The sequence below is a fragment of the Alternaria arbusti genome (genome assembly GCF_024043155.1).
Source record: "Alternaria arbusti strain BMP 1465 chromosome Unknown scaffold_6, whole genome shotgun sequence".
Classification (NCBI taxonomy): domain Eukaryota; kingdom Fungi; phylum Ascomycota; class Dothideomycetes; order Pleosporales; family Pleosporaceae; genus Alternaria; species Alternaria arbusti.
Genome location: NW_026249946.1, coordinates 759,359 through 782,803, shown reverse-complemented (window position 1 = coordinate 782,803; position 23,445 = coordinate 759,359). Strand labels below are relative to the sequence as shown.

At 51.5% G+C, this 23,445-nt stretch overlaps 8 protein-coding genes across 8 annotated transcripts; 2 read left to right on the top strand and 6 right to left on the bottom strand.

Moving 5' to 3' along the window:
• Window positions 1-239: 239 nt before the first annotated feature.
• J4E86_005466 (uncharacterized protein) lies at window positions 240-1,706 on the bottom strand (the record flags this gene model as incomplete). The annotated part of the gene is made up of 1 exon (XM_051446000.1): window positions 240-1,706. The coding sequence occupies one exon, from the start codon at window positions 1,704-1,706 to the stop codon at window positions 240-242; it is 1,467 nt and encodes a 488-aa protein (XP_051302767.1).
• Window positions 1,707-2,203: 497 nt separating this feature from the next.
• Window positions 2,204-3,688, bottom strand: DPH1 (Diphthamide biosynthesis protein 1; the record flags this gene model as incomplete). The annotated part of the gene is made up of 2 exons (XM_051445999.1): window positions 2,204-3,450; window positions 3,508-3,688. The coding sequence occupies 2 exons, from the start codon at window positions 3,686-3,688 to the stop codon at window positions 2,204-2,206; spliced, it is 1,428 nt and encodes a 475-aa protein (XP_051302766.1).
• Window positions 3,689-4,056: 368 nt separating this feature from the next.
• Window positions 4,057-9,264, bottom strand: J4E86_005464 (uncharacterized protein; the record flags this gene model as incomplete). The annotated part of the gene is made up of 6 exons (XM_051445998.1): window positions 4,057-4,304; window positions 4,387-5,240; window positions 6,035-6,534; window positions 6,774-7,080; window positions 8,572-9,103; window positions 9,153-9,264. The coding sequence occupies 6 exons, from the start codon at window positions 9,262-9,264 to the stop codon at window positions 4,057-4,059; spliced, it is 2,553 nt and encodes an 850-aa protein (XP_051302765.1).
• Window positions 9,265-10,948: 1,684 nt separating this feature from the next.
• On the bottom strand, window positions 10,949-12,719 carry J4E86_005463 (uncharacterized protein; the record flags this gene model as incomplete). The annotated part of the gene is made up of 4 exons (XM_051445997.1): window positions 10,949-12,011; window positions 12,060-12,487; window positions 12,546-12,653; window positions 12,705-12,719. 4 exons carry the CDS (start codon window positions 12,717-12,719, stop codon window positions 10,949-10,951), a joined length of 1,614 nt encoding a protein of 537 aa, XP_051302764.1.
• Window positions 12,720-13,174: 455 nt separating this feature from the next.
• J4E86_005462 (uncharacterized protein) lies at window positions 13,175-13,798 on the top strand (the record flags this gene model as incomplete). Its single annotated transcript, XM_051445996.1, has 1 exon — window positions 13,175-13,798. One exon carries the CDS (start codon window positions 13,175-13,177, stop codon window positions 13,796-13,798), a length of 624 nt encoding a protein of 207 aa, XP_051302763.1.
• Window positions 13,799-15,423: 1,625 nt separating this feature from the next.
• J4E86_005461 (uncharacterized protein) lies at window positions 15,424-15,839 on the top strand (the record flags this gene model as incomplete). The annotated part of the gene is made up of 2 exons (XM_051445995.1): window positions 15,424-15,458; window positions 15,512-15,839. The coding sequence occupies 2 exons, from the start codon at window positions 15,424-15,426 to the stop codon at window positions 15,837-15,839; spliced, it is 363 nt and encodes a 120-aa protein (XP_051302762.1).
• Window positions 15,840-16,079: 240 nt separating this feature from the next.
• J4E86_005460 (uncharacterized protein) lies at window positions 16,080-18,120 on the bottom strand (the record flags this gene model as incomplete). The annotated part of the gene is made up of 2 exons (XM_051445994.1): window positions 16,080-17,370; window positions 17,420-18,120. 2 exons carry the CDS (start codon window positions 18,118-18,120, stop codon window positions 16,080-16,082), a joined length of 1,992 nt encoding a protein of 663 aa, XP_051302761.1.
• A 778-nt stretch (window positions 18,121-18,898) lies between these two features.
• On the bottom strand, window positions 18,899-22,314 carry J4E86_005459 (uncharacterized protein; the record flags this gene model as incomplete). Its single annotated transcript, XM_051445993.1, has 4 exons — window positions 18,899-20,305; window positions 20,605-21,045; window positions 21,104-22,095; window positions 22,251-22,314. 4 exons carry the CDS (start codon window positions 22,312-22,314, stop codon window positions 18,899-18,901), a joined length of 2,904 nt encoding a protein of 967 aa, XP_051302760.1.
• Between the last annotated feature and the right edge of the window lie 1,131 nt (window positions 22,315-23,445).

Sequence of the window (23,445 nt, the reverse complement as noted above, 5' to 3'; positions counted from 1 at the left end):
TGTGTTATCAAGACACCGGCGCAGTATCAGAGACCGAACGTAGATATGAAAGAGACATAGCTTGGGATGTGGTGAAACAGGAGAACACCATTGGAGTTCGAACGTGAACGGTAAGACCGTCTATTTACATCATGAATCACCATCATAGCATACATACTAACAAGCCCCAGGACGACTATGCCAATCAGCGCACAATTCCACAGTCCCTTCAGTCAACCTTCGCATCAATACACCTACCCCTACTTCCTCTTCCTCGCCTTCGCCTTCGCCTTCGCCTTTGTCTTTACGCCACCGCCGCTACCTCTCTTCTGCACAGGCGTCTTCGCACGTGCCATTTCAACACCCGTATCCTTGTTGTTCTCCATCTCTTTCGTACACATGGCACAATACCATTCTTTATTCTTCGGAATCGGCTTGGAGATGCCGATACAACGTCCGTGATACCAACCGATCGGACAAGCGTTGTTATCGCAGCCGATCATTAGACTACCGTCGTCAAGGCCGCCACAGGTGCAGTGAGAGGTTGTATCGACTGGATCTTGAGCTGGGGTTTTGGTCTTGGATTTCGCTGGGGGTTTCGGTTTGGCTGCGGCTTTCGGCTTAGCTGGAGCCTTGGGTTTGACTGGAGCCTCTGGTTTGGGCTGAGTCTCGTTGTCGGCCTTGATCTTGGCTTGCTCTTCTTTCATATCCTTAGCAGCCTGAGTCTCGACTTTAATACGAGCAGACTGGCGGCGAGTGCCTGGGGCAGCTTCTGGTTCGGGAGTTGCGGGAGCGGCACTGTTTGATGCGACTTTTGGTGTAGCTTGGCGTACGACTGCAGTAATAGCTGGAGCAGTAATTGGCTGAGGAGATGGCGGTGCAGACGACTCCAATCTCTCGGGCGCGGATGAAAGGTCGGCAGGTACCGTCGACTCTACACCGCTCAGCTCAAGATCCAAGTCTTCTTCCCTTATAAACCTACCCTGGGCATCTCTCCTCCCCTCTTCGATCTTGTACCGTCGAAGAATCTCTCCCTCCTCCCCTACCATCTCAATCCGCCTCTCGGACACCTTGACTCCACTGGAGCTGCCAATGTACGCCGCCGCCGACTTCTTCATGGCGTGTTTGGCTTCGCCTAGACTACTAAAAGTGACTACCAAGGACCGCTCTGCTCGATCTTCCTCGTCGTAGTTGTCATTAAGATACTCAACACACAGACCGTACTGTACTGGCAAAGCGTCCAGCTCGCTCGCGCGACTCCACTGCTTCACACCATCTGCGTCTTCACCGGCGGGGAAGACTATGTCCATTTCGTAGCGTAGAACGACATGGTTCTTACTATCCAGGATCTCGTAGAGTCGGTTGGTGCTGAGCTCCTTTGTCGCACCCCATTGGACGTTCGCTTCGATTGCTTGGATAGCGTGGTCACGCATGGCCTTTTGGGTGGTCTCGAAGACGGGGGATGCACTGAGGAGCTGGGGTCTGGTGGTGCTTGGTTCTTCGAGGAGGTTGTGGAAATAGACAGCGTAGTGCTTTGTAGACCGTAGGGTCTCCTCGGTGGACGGCCTTTGTGAGTCTAGGCGCGGTCTCTTTGGAGACTCCCGAGGAGGGGAGGAGTTGACTGATGGCTTCCGCTTCAGAGGGGTCGGTGTGGCCGGAGGTAGAGTCATGCTGGACGGGATGGTGTCGGTCTGGAGGATGCGTGGTGGAGCTGTTACTGACGACATGGTCGCGCTGGTCAAGCAGCAGCGAGTTGCGGATCAATTAGTCGCAGTATAGTGTGAGATCCCAGGTTAACGGTCACTGTGCTGTAGAAAGCAATTGGGCAAGATGGGAGCCTAACGGTGATATCGCAAATGTCCGTGCTTTTGTTTTTGCTAGTGAGAAATGTTCCTTTGATGTCGTCGCAGTGAAAGAGGAGAGCAAGCGGCCGGCAGCCATAGCTCATCCCAACTGCTCGTCCGCGACGTAGAGACGCGGAGGATTCGAAGTAGCAAGTGGCGCCACGCAATAATGCGAATTTAGTGTTTAGCATTTTTGTCTCTGACTGTAAGCTGCCTTGGGTATCACTAAATAATTCTTCAAATTTGATGAGTATCCGACGCCCCGACCAATGGATTGTGTACAAATATCAGTTCTAGTCTTATGTGTGATCAGATCGGTAGGCGGACTTAGTGTAAACTAGCAGAAAAAGATGCCAAACCAATGCACGCTTTGTAGTTCCTCATGCCCCAACTGCTACTTCCGCAGCTTTCACATGATCTACTGTAGTTCGTCCCAAACCCTCTTTTGCGTAAAAGTCCATAGGATAGAGGTTCTTTCTGTCCTTGGCCTCGACTCTCCTCACTGCGTCGTCTTCCTCCAACCACGGCGCGTCTCTTACTCCAAGTGTGACAAGCGCCTCATATGGACTTAGCAGTGGCCTGGGAAATGCATAGCCCCAGTCAATGCTCAATCTAGGACACGCGATCTGTACCCAAGCCTCTACATCGGACATCATTGCCAGTTTACCAGGGAAGATCTCAGACATGAGCAGGTTTACACATTTGATGCCTTGGCGCGCCAGCTCGTTTTCGATGAGCGTCAGTGTATGTGGGTTTCCTTGCCGTCCTAGCGAACCGAGGATAACGCCCCATGTGCGAGCTTTACGAGCTGTGAGAATAGCTGTGCGGCGTAAGTCGTATAGTGAATCGTGTTCATAAGTTTCGTGTGTCAGCCTCCGCGAGTATGGGTCATAGCGGTATGCAGGTATATGGGGATTGGCGATCATAGCGCTCTCGAGGTGGAAGCGCCCGTCGCCAAGATATAGTATCATGTCTGGTACTTCCTCCTCTTTGCCTCGCGCATTGAGCTGGCCTGGCTTGATGGCCATCGACGGTGACGTGCATCCTAGAATCTCGCCCTTGGATAGAGGCGCGATCTGTGGCACAAACGGGTTGTATCCTTCCTTCCGTAGTATCGGCACGATGCCGTGTATTGTAGCGTTGAACTGAATGGTACCAACTAACGCGATGGTCTTTCCCACGGGGAAATTCTCGGTGATGGTGTTGATCAGATGTTGGGTATCGATACTGATGGAGACGAAAATGTACAGTGTCGCGATCTTCGTTACAGCTACTGGTATCAGACAGCTGTGCGCGTAGTGTATGAGCAGATCGCATCCCAGCGCTCTTGCAGTGTAATCGTCTATACAGCACGCGCCGTATGTGACATCACCCATTATCAGCGTCGAAGTACCAGGACAGAATCGCGTCAGGATATCGGATATAGTCGTCGCGAACAGCAGGAGACCCTCTGGGAACTGCAGGGCTATCGACTTGGCGCCAGATGTCCGTATGCGGTGTATACATTTGTGGATCTCGAAGCTGTAGTTTGGAGGCAGGAGGGCGATCGCGTGGTTGATCTCCGGGTCGTGGAGGATGTCGTCGGGGATGGCGTTCAAGACACGAGCAGTACGTCGAGGCTGGGCGACTTGAAGGAGTGTTAACTGTCTGCGCTACCAAAAGTCCGTGTATGGGCTCCTCACACCTTGTATCGCGCTGGAATCCTCAATGTTGGCATTGGGATCCGCTTGCTGCTCGCCCGCCTTTTCCGCCGTCTTCCTGCCCACAAAACGTCGCTTCGGCTGTTTCTGCACGGGCACAGCGTCTTCTGGCATGCCCTGCTCGGCATCGGGCCCCAGGTTGGTCGCAGCTCTGTCGTCTTCCATTTTGCGCGTCGATGTCGTGGTTGAGCGCGTCGCGGGGTCGGGTGCAATCATGTGGCGGGGCTCAAGACTTTTTTGGTAGGGCTGAACTCAGGGTCCAAAAGTCGCCTCATCTTTCATTCCCGACACCCCTCCCACGCGTCAACGCGAGAGTAATTATAGACTGTTTTGTTGACGAGCATTGAAAAATCGATGGTTGAGATGGACAGAACTGTTGAATCTACGGCATCCCTATTAACGAGCAAGCTACGCACAAACACCTTCAAGACCAGCGTCTGTCTGAACACAGGAATGTTTGTCATATATTACGTCTCGCCATACATCTAGATGCCATCTAATGTTCTCTGGATCGCCTTGCAGTTTCTGACGTTTCACAGCTTCGCGAAGATCTTATGCATACGCGCCGCGTTACGATCTCCATCCCGTCTGACGACTTCGCCTTCGCCTTCGCCTGGGTTGGTCACTGGGCCGGCGTCTGGCTTGGATACATACGCGACGATGCAGGGAGGCTCGCGCATCGTCACGCACTTGAAGACTTGGATCTTCTTGATGTACATGTTGCCCAGCTGCGCTTTGTGCTGAACCAGCATATATGCGAAACCTTGCATGTTCGGCGTGCCTGGTCACATGTTAGCCAACCCTTCTCAGCCTTTGGTAAGCGAAGAGGCTTGTGTATCACTACTGGACTGCGCAAGTCTTACCCATGAGTGCGTTCATTTCGTCTGTCCCCCGTTCGAACGTCTGCCCTGGAAAATCTTCTGGCTCAATTTTACCTCGAGTGCGCAGTGCTCTCATCGCCACTGCTCTAGTCTCTGGGTTGACGATCAACACAGATATGAAGTAATTTATGTTTTTGACATTCCCCTTGTACCCCTCTATCATGAATTGCCAATCCAGCCACGCCACGTCCGAGAATTGGTTGAGCTTCGGCAGTCCGTCACCGGTAATTGGCGGCGATACTTTGGTCTTGCCTGCTTCCCTGGGACTTGTACGGTCCATGCCCATAATGACGCCGTCCTTGATGTTGAGTGAGAAGGTAAATTCAGCACCTGTGGATCGGTATTGCCTGCCATCAACGTCATATCTTTGATCCTGGAGAGCCGTAATGTATATAGGCGTGAAGTGTTGATAGTTGACGATGTGGTTTTGGCCTCCCTGGTATCTGCTTGCATCTGGGTTGATTCCGAGACTCGCGAGAGCGTCACCGATACCCCATGTCCTATAAAAGTCGAAATAATAATCGTCTACGTGGCTGAGATCATGAAACATCCAGTTCCATCTATGGAGGTCACCAATGGTCTGGTACGGTGATGCTGCCGTGGTACGTCCTGGGTCGTACTGGGGTCCGACTTCGCTGTCGTCGTGGCTCATCGCCCACGAGAGCGTGCATCCCTTTCTCCTGCACCTATCCCAGACCTCATCAGTTGCAGGTTCATTTTGTGGATTCGGAGGAGGCCGATCTGGCAGTCCGGGCGGAGGCCCAGCGGCAGCGACATTCTTGTATGGCGCCTCGAGAATCGTGACATTAGTGGATAGACGAACATCGTTCGAGCAGCTACATGTCAAAGTCAGCGGCAAGACTTTGAATCAAGCAAGACGCTGGTACAAGTACTATCAAAGCCGCCGAGACGGAAAGCGGAATACTTGGAAAATACCTACTCTTGACAGATCTCGCCTGCAACGGCAGCGAAAAAGGCAGCAAGCCTGACGAATTGGCCGATCCGCATAATTTCCAAGTTTGTTGCTGATGAGTGTAAGGTGAGAGAGAGAAACACCCGGGTGGTGCTGGAATCAGAAGCGTACTACGCAAGCGGGATTGAGCTTTTTTTGTGCGTAGCTCCCGCCTTCACCTGCACTGCGCATGGAGTGAAACGAAAGAAGGCGACCTAGATGCGGGCATTTCCCAGAGCTTGCAACACTGGAAAGTGCGCCCTTATCGTGTAACGTCTCCCAGTGATCTCGGCTCACGGGTTGTTCTTTCCTATTTCGCCAACTGAGCAGTTTGTCATACAGATCCATATACACACGCGCCTACCTTCCCCTGGGGCGGCGAGAAGGGCTTTCGATTATCGCTTCGCAATTCTATGAAAAACAGCGACATATACGAAGGCTTCTCCCAACCGAAACGTGAAACATCTGACATATGTCGTTTTATCGTTCATTAGACTGACATTCCATATCTGACTATTAAAATCTTCCAAATTCATCATCCAGCCCTCATGGCAAATGATGCACAGGAATCGATAGGGTATCGTGTAACGCAAAGAACCCCCCATTCGAAGCAAAGAAACAAGCTTGGAACCAGATCAAATGTTCAGTTTACCCCCCAACCAGAAGCCACTAACCCACAACGCTCCCCAAACCGGCTGAAAGAAAGCTCGAAGCACCGCCGGACCAGGACAAATTCCCGTCAAGCCCCAGCCAACACCAAAAGCTGCAGCTCCGACGACGAATCTTCTATCCACATCTTGCGACGTCTTCGTAGGTAGCGAGAACTTGTCGGCGAAGGATGGCGGGTTGGCGAAGCTTTTCATCTGGTTCTCGATCAAGTTGGGTAGGACGCCGAAGAGTATGACCAGAGCGAGTGACGGGTCCCAGTGTTGCAGATCTGGGAAAGAGAAGAAAGCGGCCACCTTTTCGGGGTGTGACATCTGCGAAATGTGAAGACCGAGGGCGAAAAGAAGACCTGAGAAGGACTGCGTCGTAAGGCGTGCAGCAGTATGTGTATCTGCGGGCTGATGTTTGGCGTCCTTGGTTGCGGGCGCGACTGTGACCTGGGCTACGAGTTTGGGTATGGTTCGGGCGGCGAGGGTGCTGAATACGGCAAGCATGAGAAGAGATGCGGTTGTCTCGGTTGACGGATACACAGGCGTGTAGCATGGTGCACTGCCGGGGCACATCGGACTCGATAGGCTTGGATTGGTGAGGTGATGTGTTATGATCGCTGCGGGAAAGAAGGTAGCAACTGCGATTGCTGAGCGTCCACTCAGTCTGGGGAGTCCACACAGCATGTGTCCGGATGTACATCCATTCGACATCTGGCCGTTCGCGTTAGTGGTGAGAGAGTCTAGTACCAAAGGTCTCTTACCTTCGTCCCCCATCCTATCAGAGCACCAATCGCTAGCGTAAACAGAGCACTCTGTGGACTGGTCTGTACAGCAGGATACTCCGTGATCAACTGCGGTGCTAATGCCTTCAACGGAATATAGCTGGTAGCCATGCCCGTGAAGAACGCGAGCAGTTCCTTCGTAGGCGCGGAGAAGAGTCGACGCAGATAGCCGCTGAGTCCCAGGATATCGCCATTCTGATAGAGGAGGTTGCTAGTCGCTTGATGTAGCAGGAAGGCGCCGATGGAGGTCTCGACGGGTGTAAACATCCTCTTGATACCGGTATTTCTGGTTCGTCGGGTCCCGTCCCTTAAAGCATCCCACTCTAGCGAAGGACTCGTCCCGTAACGTGCATCAGCAGAACGAAAGCAGCAAAATCAAAGAAAACCCCTGCCAGCGAAGGACAAACAAGCCGTTTGTAGACCACCACCTCATTATGAAGGACTAGGTCACTAGACCAGATCTTCCCTCGCTAACGGGCCCATGTGCCAATCGCCGTGTAGACATTTTCCCTAGTCGCCGACCTCATGCTGCAAACGTGGACTTAGCCGAGAATGCAATCATCCCGACGATGGATATATCGTGGAGGCGGACTGGTGGCGCTCCGGCAGCAGATACGCATATACCCCTAAATTGACTAGCGTGGGTACTAAGCGTGGCTCGCGCGTGGTAGGCGCGTGGGTCGTCGGCGACGAGAATGCGCCCCAGGGATAGCACATGGGAACTTTACCCGGTTTATGGCTTGCGCGACTGCATGGCGAGGCTTGCGTACTCGCGAACATGATGATGTAGAGTCGACGAGGCGTTTCACGATGTGGGATATCGTATGATTTCTGCGCTGAGGGCAGCGAGTGCGAGTGTCATCGTGCTCGGGGTCTTGGAGGGTAGTCGGCGACCGAAACCTCGCACCGTCGGAATTACCACGGCGTTCCTTCATGATGGAATGAATTACTAACGTGGCCCGCTAGGTCAAGCTGGTGTGTGGGTGTCTAGATGGTTTCCAGAAGGACTCCGTGCGACGGACGGATGCGAGTGCCGGGTGGCGGCTACTGGCGCGAACTTCAACGATGGTCCATCACGGAGGCGACTGACTTCGATTTTTTGTCACTTCTTCCCACGAAGTATTGTATACATTTGTTGAACAGCTTCACCTTGCTGCATATTTCTTGCATACGCGGCCCGCTTATCTCAGATTATTCTCCGTGTCAGATCTGCATGCCGCAGCTACCTCGCCGACCAGAATGCCTGCAATGGGAGCGATACAATGCTTCTCGAAGATGAGCAAACATGCCAAGTACTCAACGGACACCGAAACACCGCACCGCTGCGCCGAAGTGTGCATCTGCTCTGATTGATTGCGTGGTCGGTCTGCAAGCCAGTCGTCTAACGCGCAGCTCAAGATCCTCCTCATTTTTACTCCTCAAACTACTCCTCCAACCACGGCTTCGCCAAGTAAACCCTCAATCCATGTCATCCTACTAGGCCCCCCAGTCCGACCGTTGGCAGCCACTCATGTAACCTCTCCTGGACACATCAATCGCCTGAAGGGTGCATATCCATCTTGATAAAGCAGGAGATCAAATTACATATATCCTGAGTCCTGGCCACCTGCTTAAAGCCTCCAACCCCATCTCACGCAGCCACGCAGCCAGCAATACACCTTTCTGAACTCCCCTCCTTCCCCTCCTCCGCTTCATCTCAAACTCCTTGGTAACCGTGATCCCAACTTTCGCTCTCTCGCCGTATACCTCAGGCCACACATGTATAAACGCGACATACTCCTCGACACCGACCCACCACTTATTATTCTCCCTCATGCTGAACACATCGCCAAAAGCAGTCCGTGCGTGTTCGGGGAGTTCGAAGTGCAGCTTCAAGGACGGGAAGTTCTTATATGCCTTCAGAAAAGGGAGAATGTCGATGTTGGGTGTTGACCACGAGGACTCTCGGACCGTGATGCGTACGCTGCGTAAAGGAAGGATAGGAGGCTGGTCGGGATCAAGGAAGGCGGTGCTGGTTACAAGGGCGTCGAGCGAGATGGACATTGAGTGGTTCTGTCGATAAGTAGCTTCGTATTCTTCTCGTATTTGATGGCAGGTCTGAGTGAGGCCCATATCGTAGCGTTTTATGGTGTTCCATTCTGGAGGTTCGTATAGAATGTCGTCTTTGTTCTCGTAATACAGCACGATCTGGTGTGCGGGCGTGTGCAGGTAGTTCGCGATCGAGGAGAATGATGTGATCTCTGAGTTGATGGGAGGGTCGTGGATTATACGTTCATTAGCAAGGTATGAATATATTTTGTTCCGCAGTTCTATGCTTGTTAGTGATGCGCTTGATCATGACGGTTGATGTGTACTTACCACCGGACAGGGAAAGAAAACCGAGCCTGGGGCTTTCTACCGTGAGATTTTGGAGACCGGCGTTGAGTTCCTGAATTGAAGCGAGAGCATCGGACTTTTGTGGACGAGACATGTTATATGCTAAGCAATTTGCTTGCCTCGATGGGTAGAAGTTTTCAGGGTGGTTTATAGTTAGTAAGACATGCGAGTTGAACTGAAGGTTAGCCACAATTGGATAGCTCTTCACATGCATCAGTTGAGATAGTGGTAGTGAGCATTACTTTCACTACACCTACTTTAGTTACACTAAACACAAGGCCTGCGCGTGCCTCCAATTCACCTTTCAGGATTGGAAAGCTACACGAACCTCTCGATGGAAGGCCCTGTTCCTGTGGAAGCAGATCTTGGTCTTGTACAGATCTGTCTCCACCTTTGATGTAAACACATGACATACCCTCATTCACTGTCGAGCTTCGCTGACGTCGCAGAATCTTCCGGAACTATATGGCCAAAGTGATAGAGGAGCGAACTGTATTTGCCACTATTCCTGTTGAGACCAACGCGTTTACTCCATGTCATTGCTGCGTTGAGATGCTCAGTCTTCTTATAGAAGCTAAGACCCATCCAGCTTTCCGCCCACTCTTTCTTGACCACGATTGTGGTCTTTAGACCTTCAATCGTACAACTGCTAATGGTGATCTGAGAAAGCGAGCTTGCTGCGTAGACATTCCAGCGGGGGTTGCGATGGGTGTTGAGGAGCGAATTGAACAAGCTGTTCTGGCGGAAGTCATTGGTGTCCTCGTTGAGAAAGCGTGCAATCAATCGTGGCGCCCGAGCGATAATTTTGACCAATGGGAGTATATTGACTGAAGGACGCGTTGCTAAAACCCTCGGCCTCAGCAAGATAATACTACCGACCGCATCATCGTAGTTGCCATGTTGTGGATCGACAAACGTGGAGATATACTGATCGACCTGGTAATATGGTATCGCGATAGTGGTAGCTGTAAGGTAGATAGGCAAGAATTCAACGCGGATCTGTCTACAGGTACGTGTGAGACCTAGGAGCACACGATCTTGAGCGATATAGTCGATGTTGTTCTTAGTGAGGCTAGGGTCGTGCGAGAGCTTCACCAGAATGCTCTGCTCAGCTGCATACTCGTATATGTAGTTCCGGATTTCTTCAGATCTGATCAGCAATTGTAAAATCTGGTTCCAAATTCTTGACTCACCCCCAGATAAGTCCAGAAAGCCGATAGCTCGACCTTGACAAGGCGATGCGGGCGTGGGCGCAATAGCTGCGCCAGAGCCACTCTCGGTTTTTTGCATGGTATAAGTGGCTTGTCGTGCAATCATCCCGGAGGCAATGGGCTCCTTCAAGGCAATGGGCTCCTTCAAGTGACTGCGAAGTAGACCGAAGAGATCAGAGAACCGAAGTGAGTGAGAATAGCAAGAGCGGTCTTGGCAAACCACCTGACGCGGAAAGTGGGTCTACAACAAGTGAGGAAAGTGCGTTTGCGTTTGCGCGAGTGAGAGATTCACGTGGAAGCTAAGGATTACAATTCAGAAGATTCCCACGGCAGCAACATTGAGTCCTCTAGCACATTGCACTCATGGTTTGGATGGAACCAAGTAAAGCATACCAGAATCAAGGATAGCGACCCAACCACACCGGAGATATTCGATTAATGTGAAAGATCTACGAGACCGGCTCGGTTCAATCTTGTACCGTAAATCGTTTGCGACGTTTAGTATCTGCGTTAATACAACCGTATCGTCGTCCAATTCGTCTTCGACGTACCATTCGTTCAAGATGCTCAATATACCTCACCAAAGCCTTTTCTCTCGGCGTCCTGCATCTTGTCAATCTCCGTCTCGCCAATCTTTTTCTCTTCCTCCCCGGCTTCCCTATCCTCCTCACTGTTCTCGACGATCATGTTGCCTTTCAACGCTTCCGTGAGGATTGGTTCTCCTTCCTTCTCCTTCGCGAACGCAGCGTCATCGCTGGTGGCATCGCCGTCGCCCAGTCTATCGGTCCTAACGCCGTTACCCATGCCAGATTCCTCTTTCCAGCTCTGCTCTGTCTGTTTGCGCTGCAGTTTGCGTTCTTTGGACTGTCTGCGCTGCGTAGAGCTTGCTCGGAGGAACTTGCGATGTTGTATTTGTTGCATGCCGGGGAAGTAGTCAGAGTCATCAGAGAAACCCTCGCCTGGTGTCTTGTGAGGCTGTAGGTGGCGGAGGACAGCTGCGGTTCTCGGTTGCGCATGGCTACCTGAGCGTGACATGGACGATGTTGCTTCCCCTTCATCACTGCTTGTAGCGTCGTTGGACGCATCGTTTGGAGACGCTGGCGTTGGAGGCATTTCCGGCATGGTGGCACCCTTAGTACTCTGCTTCCGCGAAAGCTTTGCCGGCGACGGCTCGTTGATAATGGGAGCGTGTTCGGTTTGCTGCGCTGCAACTGGGTGGTCCTCCTGTTCGCTTTCTACAGGCTCCATATGTGAGACCGCCGGCGGGGGCAGCTGTTGCGATTGTCCCATGTACTCCATAGTGTTCTTACGCATCGGTCGACGGGGGTAGTTGATCTTGTCATGGTCACATCCGTTGACGCATCCTCCCCATCGGCGCGTGGGTATAGTGGGAGATGCGGTGATGCCTCCCTGGCCCAGTCCAGTCAAAGGTGTGGCCCTACTCGGCGTAGACGACGTGGCGCTTTTTGTCTCTTCCTTCTCCTTCGCAGCACGGCGCTTGAGTTCCGACCATGTTCGTAGCTCGTTCTGGAGAATGTATCGGCCGTTGTTCTCGCTTCGCTTCATAATTATGAATTCGCAGTGGTTAACGTTACGGAGGTCCTCGAAGTACTCGACTGACCAGTGGTACCTAGAGCACGTTAGTTCTGGACTATTGACCCATCGTTATGTGCCTCACCATTTCATGAGGAAGACACGCGACATCAACCCGTGTGTGACTAGTACGCATACACTGGGAAAATTGTCGTCTTGGAAAGATCTCCACAGGCTCTCGTTGAACCCACTGACTCGGTCGTACGCGTCAGCCGCACTCTCGCCATCAGGTATACGGTAGAAGAAGTGCCCATAGTCGGCCCTCTCCTGCCACATGCGCTCCATTTCGGCTGAACATGGCTGGAAGTTGCCAAAGTCCTGTTCGCGTATCCGGGGCTCTTCGAAGACGGTTATCTTGTTGCGGGGAAAGGGCGATGGTGTTGGGTCGTCGGAGGTCAGAGTACGGAGTATGCCTTCGGTCGTCTCGCGCGTGCGACGGTAGGGTGAAGTGAAGAACTGGAGGGTGTCGTCCGGCTTGAGCAGAGACCGTAGCTGTCGTCCTGCTTCCTCTGCCTACAATTATATGAGTTAGTCATGTCCCGTCTTAACTCTGACGAGAAAGTAGGCATACCTGAGTCCAGCCATGCTGGGTCAGTTTCACTCTATGGTCGGGAATGAACTGGTGGATGTCGCGATTCTTGTTTCCCTCTGACTGGGCATGGCGGATCAATATGATCATCTGCGAGGGAGTTAGCCATTGGCCTGGGTGGTATTAATAAAGTGGACCTACGCGGGGTTTCCCCATGGTGAAGAGAGTGGGATGTGTATATGGTGTGGTTTGGAAGGTGATGTACGTGTAGTTGATATTATGCTGTACAGCAAGGTGTCTTCGAGACAAGAGGGGAATATGTACAGCTGTGCAGGGAAAGTGCGATCAAGGGCGTTTCATGTGCAGCTGCAAGCCCAACGATAGCGGCGACTTCGCTGGCGCGAGTGGCTTGTTCCGCCGCCCGTAGCGCCCCCGAGGTGTTCGCCGCAAGTGCTAGCGCGTCATCCCTCGCGACTGTTTCTTGGCCGTCATTCTTCACCACTTTTTCTGCATTGCGCGACAGCACACGTACACACTGCTACTGCCCACGTTATCTTTTTGGGGTCGCATCACTCCGGGCAACCACATACGACGTCATAAACAAATTATAGCCCCCCTGCCAGCTTATCTACTGGCCAGCGCTCCGCATCTACCTCTGTGGACTCACCACAATGTCTGAACCCATCCCCGAATCAATACCAACCTCCGCCGACCCGCGCTCGCAGCGCCCAACGAAGAAGCGCGCGCTTACTCCCCGCTCAGCGCAAGCCTCAGAAGTTGAGGCTCTCTTCGCGAAGCCCGATCGCGATATCTACATCCCAGGCTCCAGCGCACTAGCCAAGTCCTCTCTACCCCCGGAAATCGTCGCCAATGTACAAGGTTCCAGTGCAGGTGCGGGAAGTGGCGAGTTTCACGTCTACAAGGCGAGCCGGAGGCGCGAGTATGAGAGGCTGAGGATGATGGACGAGGAGGTGAAGAAAGAGGAAGACGAAAAGGAGTTCGCCAAGCGAAAAGAGGAGCTGGAAAAGAAAGACAATGAAAAGACGGAGAAGAATCGACTAAAGAGGGAGAAGGCGCGACAGCGGAAAGAGAAAGCCAAGAAGGGTGGAAAGGGCGGAACAGGCAGCGAGAGGGATGGGACACCAGTCGCAGAGGACGGTAAGACGAAGAAGAAGTTAGCGCCGAATGCGAATGTGCCAAAGACTGGCACCGACGAGGACGCAGATGCCAACAACGAAGGCGGGGAGGTCAAGAATGCGGAAGAGATAGGACTAGTCATCGAAGACGATGACTGAGCAGCGTACACACAGTTCGGAAGAATGGTTGCATGAGTGGAACAATAATCATTTTAATTCAGCAAAGCTCCATCAAGAGCTGATGGAGAGACTCTTCACATTTGGGTCAAAAGGTGCGATGACATGGATTTCACACAGATCTGGTGCTAACGCTCAATACAAAAGTCCCCTTACCGTTGTCACGAGCCGTTACACAACCCTCTATCCTATGCGGCCTTCCACAGCAGCCGCGCCTTCTTCATATATCGCCCGTCGACTGTCGTCAGAAGCATTTGCATCAAACATCTGCAATCAGGGCTATGTTGCTTGTCAAGGATTAGCGGCACAACAGGAGAATTATGCAGCTGCGGCCCGGCAAAGTTCACGGCTTTTCCCATGCCAACCAACCACCATCGTTGGCCATCGCAGTACCTTGACGGCTTCATCTGTCTGGTTCACTGGCTCATTGCGACCGCATTTCATCTACTCTCGACAACATCCATATGCTTCTTCTTCATTTACCAATCAAATTTTCTTCGACGAACGGTCGGGACTGCCTACCGGAGTCGAACTCCGATGAGATGCGAGAATGCGGGGAGTTCAGCGCTGCCCCTCATATCAATTTACCTCATGTTCGATCTTGATTAGTCTTTTCGAGTCTCGCCAGTTTTTCTTTTGCTGCCCAAACAATGACGTTGTCGTCAATTGACATACCAGGTGTCTCTGAATACGCCGACTTGCCGATGTCCTCTGAGTTTACGCCTCGGGACCCACAAAAACTGCTCCTGCTAAGTTCTGCATGAGCTCACGACTGACCATCGTGGCGGAGACCCGAGCCGCACTGTACGCCATCGTTGAAGCCTCATAATAACGATTCGACGTTGCTTTGATATTCACAGCCAAAGACTAATCCCGAGATCGGCTAAACAGCCCGGCCGCCTCATCTAGGGAAGACGCGTCCTCGATCTTAGTACCCAAAGTAAACAATCTCGATTTCATCCCCGTCTGGTTGCATGCAGTATCTATCGGCATTTGAGTACCATTGCTTCCATACAGCTCTACCTGCAGGCCTCTTGCAAATCCGATCCAACGAGACATCGGAGACCTCAGGCCACACGCTCAAGATCACCACTACCATTGGATCGTATAGATGAGCTGTTTCAAAACATACCCTCACAGCGGTTGTACAGCCTGTTCCTGCCCTGAATCTAGAGCTTAATTAGACAATGGGCCCGGCCACAAGCAACCGATAAATTGGCCACTGTGCAACTCTCGATAAACACCCTGGCGCGACGCTCTCTACACAACATGTACGCAACGTCATATCCTCTCAACATACTCGATCGGCCCCAAATCTCCGCGAGTGAAAGAATTCTCCGAACTCTGGGCTTTGATAGCCGGGCAAATATGGCGTTGCTGCACCGTTATAGGGGATATTAGGATTCATCAACGTGGGCTTGAGAGCGGAGTAACAGGGAAGGAAGGTAATATACGCTGACGCATGGTAGCCAGGTACGCGTGTGCTCTGGAAGATGTGGAGACTGGGGGTGAGCAGGAGTATAAGAGAACTTCGTGTCAGAAGTTTAAATCGACATCAACGAACAGTTTTCACTTTACTCATTCACTGAACTATACATCCGCACACTATGAAGTTCACCACCGTCCTCCTCATGGCCGCTGGGTACATCTCCCTTACCAAGCCACTTCCTCAACACCCCAACTAACACCCCCCAGCGCCCTCGCCGCCCCCATCGTCGAACGCCAAGCCACTCCCTCAATGCCCGTCGGCATCCCACCCTTCCCCACTGGCCCCCGCCCCACCGGTCCCATGCCAACACCTCCCGGAGGTTTCCCCACGTTCCCTACTGGCGCTCCTCCCTTCCCAACCGGCGGCTTCCCTGGCTTCCCCAGCTTCTCAGGCGGTGCGCCTCCGTTCCCAACTGGTGGCTTCCCCAGCTTCCCAGGTGGCGTTCCTCCCATGCCGACTGGAGGGTTCCCTGGTCGGCCTAGTAGAGGACCAATGCCGAGGCCTACGAGGAGTGTGCCGGGCTTTTGTGAGTAGATTGTGTTTTTGAAGAGTGTTGGGTTTGTTGCTGATCGTTTGTAGCGCCTATGCCTATGCCTACGCCTGTTGGGCCTCCGGCGTAGATGATTGGAGAGGAGTTGGGATGGAGGATTAGGGTAGTGTTTCAAGCCTGGCGGAGGAATGTGTTGAATTCTGTTGTATATAGTTCGAATGGAATATGATTGCGAATGATCTCATAGCAAGACGCAATCTTTTGTCAGCGTGAGCGTGTGGTGATTACTCCAATTCAACATCTTCAACTGTCCATTTGCCGACTTTATCTCCAGGCTGCATCTTGCTTGAGACTTGGGTGACATCTTCGTGCTCGTACAGCGCAGGTACTCTGACCGGGCATATATGCCAATACCTCCCACTAGGCTGTCTTCGCACAACAACCAGTTGGGGACACCCAAGCACTAACCAAGTCTCATCCCCTTCTCTTATGTTACACTCCGGTACTCGGCCAAAGTATCCTTCGTTGGTTACGATACAATATCGCCCGCGCAATACTCGTAAAACATGTCGAAGCGCAGACCAAGCGGAAGGGTTACTGTTCTCAAGAGGAGCCAACAGATCCAATACGTCCTCTCCTGCCCAGCCGAAGTCTCGGCCTGCCTTCTCTGGGGCTTTACTAAGTTCTAGGAAATACAATAGTCCAGCTCTAATACAACCATGATCGTGCTTTCGGCCATCTACTTCCTCATTGATAGTACGAGAGAGTTCCTGTGACAACACAGTGCTGGCGTCCTCCAGACATAACTGTAAATATTCGCCGAGCGAAGATGCCCAGAACTCAGACACTGTTGTGTACAGAGATGTACTAGAGGTAAAGCATCGCCGTACCCAGCCTAGTTTCATGCCTCGGATGCTCAATCGCAGATTCTTGATATCGACAGCGTTTGTAGGACATTCGGTGTGTCTCATTCCGCCACCATGAACTGCTTCTGAATCATCAAAATCTTCTAAATAAAGTCCAATTCCTTCAGTTTCACGTCCCATCCATTCCTCTGGGATCCACGTAGAACAATTATTCTCATCTGGTCTAGAATTTGCTGTCGCTTCAGCGCCGTCTCGGAAGCTTTCGGTCAGGAAGTTGAGATTCTGATGCAGATTAATGTGGTAAACCACGGCGTCTGCCATGACCTGCTGTGCATTCTTGTTGTAATCGACTGTGATGCTGCCTTCTTCGTAGTCTCCAGCCAGGTGCATGAGGGCATACAGGCGATCATGACCCTTGGATACTTGCATACCACCAGACCTAGTAAGGAGAACGACAAGATCATGTTTCAGCCTCTGATCGCCATGAATAGCAAACATCTCGATAGCACTCGGGCCGAAAATATTTCCTTTCAACTCTAGTAGGCCATCGTTACCGGAGTGATTAAGTTGACCAACGGACCTGACGATCTTGTCGACTACAATTTCCTGAAATTCTGCAACAGCAATACCGTTGAAGGTAACGTTCATGCAGTGTAGCGTAAGTCGTCGTGCGTTGAGAACTTCTTGCTGTCTGCCCGGATTCAGGTCACTGTATCAGCCGATATCCCCTTCAATGAGGCAAACGTTGATACACTTACATCCATATACGGCTCCAATAGTCGTTCTGGAACATTGGGATCAAAGGCCCCCAAAACCCATAATCTTTGCCCAACCCATTATTTTCCATCTTTGCATTGGGTCTGAAGCGTTTCAGAGCTGCTACAGCCGCACTCTTCTCGTCGAGAGATGGTTCATTGATCCAGATGCGCACACATGTTGCGTTGCGATAGATAGCTCGCATCATAGCGACTTGCTCAGCTCGTTCATTAAGATTATTCTGATCGATACATATGGCGTCGACCCATATTCTTAGTGGCCTAGATCCTCGGGAGTCGCGGATATATTCTAACGCCCGGGCCAGATTCCATGCGATCGGTATGAAAGCCTTGTGGCAACACTCATATGAGGAACGAGAAACCAGGTTCAGGCCACACCACCGCTTTCTTTCAGATTTCCGGGGCGCAGCGGAAGCGGTGCTGGCCACGACTATTTGGTCGGCCTGCGTAGCATCGCCCCACATGTACGAAAGCGCGTCGAATTTGTAGCCACTGTCAATGTTGACCTCAGTGAAGTTCCCCTGGAAGGAATCTGATCGTCGACCAGGCTGGAGCTCGAGGATGCGGATGCAGCGGGGTTCGAGAGGCTCGTAGGGAAAGCGGGGCAGTGGGTCTGCGCTTGCGTCTCCTGAGCGAAGCTGGCAGTAGCGTCGGCCCTCCTCTTCAGAGTTATCGTGAATCATTTCGCAGGGTCGGTGCGATGGAACATGAAAATTTTGCTCGATGTCAGAGTATAAGATAAGTAGAATGAGTGTTGAAGATGCAAGGAAAAAGATAGCTGGCTTGTCAGCATGTGGGCAGGTGTGCGGGGTCAAGCGAAGCCACGCCTGATGAGACGAGGCTGAGAGAAAAGAAGTAGTTCTCGCGCGCGTGGCAAATGTTATATCGGAAACATTGACTACTGATAAAGGTCAAGCTACTTACTTAGCTACAGCGCGCCTTCCAATACTCCATGTCTAAAGTCGCTTATTGCTCTTCCAATGAGCAAGAAGGTCTAGCAGGCATCTTGACCAATACCAGATGAGAGCAGGATGTGGCAAGCTAGTCCACTTTAGATCAGCAGACCCACAACGAGGCTTGTAGCCAATAAGAGGCTTAGAAACAGGGCTAAAAGCAGCTTATTGGCAGAGCAATATACGATTTTAGACATGGAGTATAGCTCATGTCAAGTCAACTTTGCGACACGTAGTCCACAATTTTTCAAGGGCACGGATGACGAATCTCACGGAGACTATCTCGCATCATTGTCCCCAGATACGCTGATACAGGTACGGCTCGTGAGGCTATCGACCTCTGGAGTTGCAATACCAACGCGCTCTCAAGATCGTCAATGCCGTCCTCGTCGAGGTTGATATCGAGCACGAATCACTGTTGCGAGACTACAGCCCTGAATATTACCATGAATGAGACTAGATACGGCAGCGATTAGATACATGTGGTATGCAAATGACGGGCTACCGACTAGTAGGTAGCCAGACACTCCCAAATACCGGGTTTAGAAAACATCGCCCTGATCGGCATCTCGACCTGGTACTTTCCGTCTGCTGTACTTCTGATCTTTGCGTAACCCTCCTCAGCTATGACCTCACCCTTGTCAAAGTCAGAGTCAGAATCAGACCCCGCCTCATCGTCGCCGTCGACAAATGGAATGTCACTGCTCCCAAACATGCTTCTGGCCAGGGCCTTGAGCGGCGCATCCTCTTCTACCTTCTTGGCGTCTTTCCCGTGGTACTTCTGTCCCAAGTGTTTGTCGACTATTTCCGTGCCTCTGAGCGAGGAGACTGAGCCATAATGCTCAAGGAAGAAGTTCCGTCGGCGACAGCGCCCACAGCGTTTTTCGATGTGAGTTTTCTCTTTTAGGCACTCCGCGCGGAGGCCTACCAACAGTAGGTCCATTTCGCGGTCGCGATATACGTCGTTCAAGGAATGGTGATGATGAATTTTCGACAGCACGGCACTTTTATGCATATCTTCAGATTCCCAATTCTCGTAAAAGCCAAACAGCTGACAAGTGTTGCTAGCGATTAGCTGCCAAGCTACCGTCAAGTGATTGCGAGAAAATTGCTGTGCCAGACACTCGTCGCCGACCCAGACCTTGCGGCCTTTGTGCGGCTCGTTGTATTCGTGGTTCGAAGGTTTGCGAATGGCTTCCTGGATGCAGGTCCATACTTTTCGAAGCTGTGGTGCGAACTCTAGGTCATCTAAATCAATTTTGCCACGCCTGTCTTCGTATTCCGCGGCCAGCTTGAGGACATGCAAGCTTATGCCTGGATGCGGGTCGTACATGAGCGGCTCAAGGATAGGGTCTCCGGCCAGTTCCAATAGAATGTCTTTCCAGATATTTCCGCAGATCATGTACATCGAGATCCAGTCGAAGTACACATTCTGCATCTCGCCTTCTATGAAGAGAGACAAATCGCGAAGCAGCACAGGAGAGCCCTCTGCCGGAACGTCCTCGAACAGTCGAACGATTCGGCGAGTGTCAATCTCACTTTCAACCCAATCCGGTGATGCGCCCAACTGGCGTGCTAGTTTCCCTTGTTTGGCTTTGTCGCACAGCAAGGCATTGAGGTTACCGGCAAGCTCGTCCACAGACTCGTTGGTGTGGTCGCTCCATCCGGTCATCCGATCCTCCAGAACCGGACTTAATATGCTCGTCTTCTGGAACATACGGTTTGTGTTTTTCGCCTCGGATTTTCCACGGCCGTTCGCGCGCGGCAGTTTGTTGCCATAAGCAAGGTTGAGTTTGCGATATGCCTCGTCAAGGGACTTGGGTTTCCCGCCGTAGAAGACGTGATTTGGATCTTGGGAGTAGAGGACGTATTCCATGTCAGGCCAAGCAGGATCGTCCGGATAAAGCAGTTTTCCCTAAAGGTTTTCGTTAGCATTTTCCTTTAGTCCATGCTACTATGTGTATCGTTGGAAATTCTAGACCATTTGAATGAAGACAGTTATGGCTTTCTGAATTGTAGGCTCCCATTAACCTTGAAGAGAACCCTAGAACTCGAAGAGAACGATCCCACCTCATACAAGAAAAAAACTGAACAGGTCTAGAGCCTACATCAACGCTAAGCCACCTATCTTGTAGGATTTTAAGTTGATGTAGGCTGCAGGCCTGTTCAGTTCTTTTCTTGGTTGGCGTGATCCGACAAGACTAGCTTACGTACCGCAGTGTATATATGACCCAGGACGCACACAAAGCCACTGAGCTTCTCGGTGTAGAACCCGCAATCATGTAGTTGGAGGTAGAAATCGTACTTGATCAAACCGCAACGTATGGGATTGTACTTGACGGCAGGAATGTCGGCGTGCTCCACAAGCTGGTGATACACTTGCAGGGTATCATTACACACCTCGCGTTGAAGCCCACATGGAGTACCGGGTCCATAAAACGTCTTGAATGGGGCCTCCCAATCATAGAACTTCCACCATAATTCCATCTCATCACGATGACACACTCGAATGTTATTGAACGGGACATTGTTGCCCTCGCCCTCGCCCATTCGAAAGTCCATGATGTCCTGGATGTCGAGAAGGGTATGGATGCCAAACGTCACCCAGATAGGGATGACTTTATCTGTGAACATCAATTTCATACCGCGAGTGACCTGGACAATACATAAAGTCAGTGTGTGACTCATGCAGTTCCTACTGAAAGCCTCTTACTTCATCTTGTGCCCAGAACCGATTCTGGTTTGAGGTGTATACTCGGAACTCTTTGGCAAGTTTGAACGTCCGCATGATGTCCGTGACCGAATCCGCACCAATTGCTTGAAGCTCCTCTTCGTTAGCGTCAAGATACGGGAATTTCTTGACACGGTTCACACAGAATCGCAGACCTGTGTAGACGGGCCAGAAACACCAGTTAGCGTGAAGTTTATCGTAGTCGTCCTTGTTTGCCTTGACGGTAACATCCGAGGGGACCACTAAGTTCTGAATACTGACACCATCTGGCAACGGTCGGTAATGGTGATATAGGAGCGCAGGGAGGCACCACACAGGGAACTTTGATGCTGGGTATTTCGAGGGACGCTTAAGAAGAAGGTCCAGTTCGCCCTCAGCCCGTCTGACAAGATCTATCGCGGTATTGCTGAGGAGACTCGACAAAATGTAGTCCCGAGTAAAGTCCGTTGATTTGAACCAGGAATCTTGTACCACCTCTTGAATTTCATGGACCCCTTTGAGAAACAGATGTATTGCGAAAAAGAACTCCTCTTCGGCGTCTTCGTCACTCTGCTCGATCTCCGCTGCGACAACCGGCGGTAACTTGGGTTCTGGTTTCACATCCTCTGTTGACAAGGTGTCGGCAGCTTCTTCGACCGGCAGCTTCGTAAATCGATTATGGACACCATCGCTCTTCTCTGGCTTGGTGACTTTGGTGACAGGAGCTAAAGGGCGCAAGATTTCCTGAACTCGTGACAGTATGTTGATGAAGTGATGATGTCCTTCATCTGCAAGTTGATTTGATCCGTAATAAGCTTGTGCCTCTTTTCTAGCTTTGATAGCTCTACCAAACACTGTCAGCAGTGGAGATGGTACTTTGACTTTCTTGACTTGTTTTGCGATAGCCTCGGCGATAGGTACGAAGTCGACGGTCCTGATGTGATATTCAGAGGGCTGCTTTTTGGCAGCCTCTTTGGCCTTCTTCCTATCTTTGCCTTTTAGGCGTTAAGACTCTGACGACGCAGACGCCTGTATACTACTGAGACTGAAACCGATCTTTTTTGAGGCTTCCACTAGCCAACCGGCAATGTATGCTTTTGTCGTGTGAGCTGCTTTAACCTGGTGGCTTTAAGCATGGTAAAAGACGCACCTGTATCCTTCTTGTATTGGCGATAGGTCGCCGAGAGAAACCCATGATCCAGAGTCGTCGACATCTTGCAGAAATGAGAGAGCGAAGAGCGCGGGTGGGTAAAGAGTCGTGGAACATCAATGGTTGAAGCTGCTGTTTCGAATGAGCGGAGTAGCGGGACTTCGGATGGACCAAGCGTCAAGTGGAGCTCCCGGCATGCTAATTCGCTCGATCAGTGGATACCAAGGATCCTTCCTGTTTTGGAGCCGGCAATTAGATCAGACGTGCGCGTAGTGGTAGGTGGTTTATCAAATCGGTGATGCTTCTTATTCGAGAGGATTCAATTGCATGAGCGTGGTATGAGTGTCGGAAACTGCAAGTCTTTTCTGCGAAAGGTCGTCGCAGTACCACGAGATGGGCAGGGCCATTGAAGACAAGCCCCCAACTACCTAGACCTTGAAAGCCTTCGGACTTTTCAGAGACAGCAGATGCAACCAGGGCCGAGTGAGCCAAGAGCTGGACTTGGTACAGAGTAGACAGAATACTGGAGATGCACTGGACAGAGAACATTGAAGGCTGGCGCCGTTAGCGTGTCCGTGAGGGTGCGGGGTTAGGCGAATCTCGGGCATGCAAGGCAACCTTGGAATGCAGTGAGTAGATGATCGCTACCTTCCTCCAAACACTATGCTCATACGACCCAAATGGATGTGCACATAAAATTATGGAGGTACTCGGACCTGCGTGATGGCCTCGGTGGAGGTTTACATGCCGCGACTTGCCGCAGCTAATTAAAAAAAAAGGCGGCACCTAGGTAGGCACAGGTTACTCTAGGAACTTCTCATTCGCCTTCGACGGAGATCTTTTGACAGGTAGACACATCCCCGAATGCTGTATGCATTGCGTGGTCTGCTCTTCTAGTGGGCGAGCTGCTCGCATCGTTCCGAGGTCTTCATCTACTGGGCAGCGTGGTGTACAACCTGCCCAGGTGTACTCACCTATGTGAGTCTGATCCATCGAGTACTACACACTATGTTAGTGTTTTAAAGCTGACATCTAGGCTTTCACAGATCGGTCACATGTGTCCTATTCACGGAGTAGAATCGGATCGTGTCCAAAGAGTGGCAGCTGAGCACTCAGCCTCCGCATCTTCCCCACATCTCACTAGAGTCTTACCTCACCCGAGAAGTGACTTCTACAGCTATACTTTACGTCATCC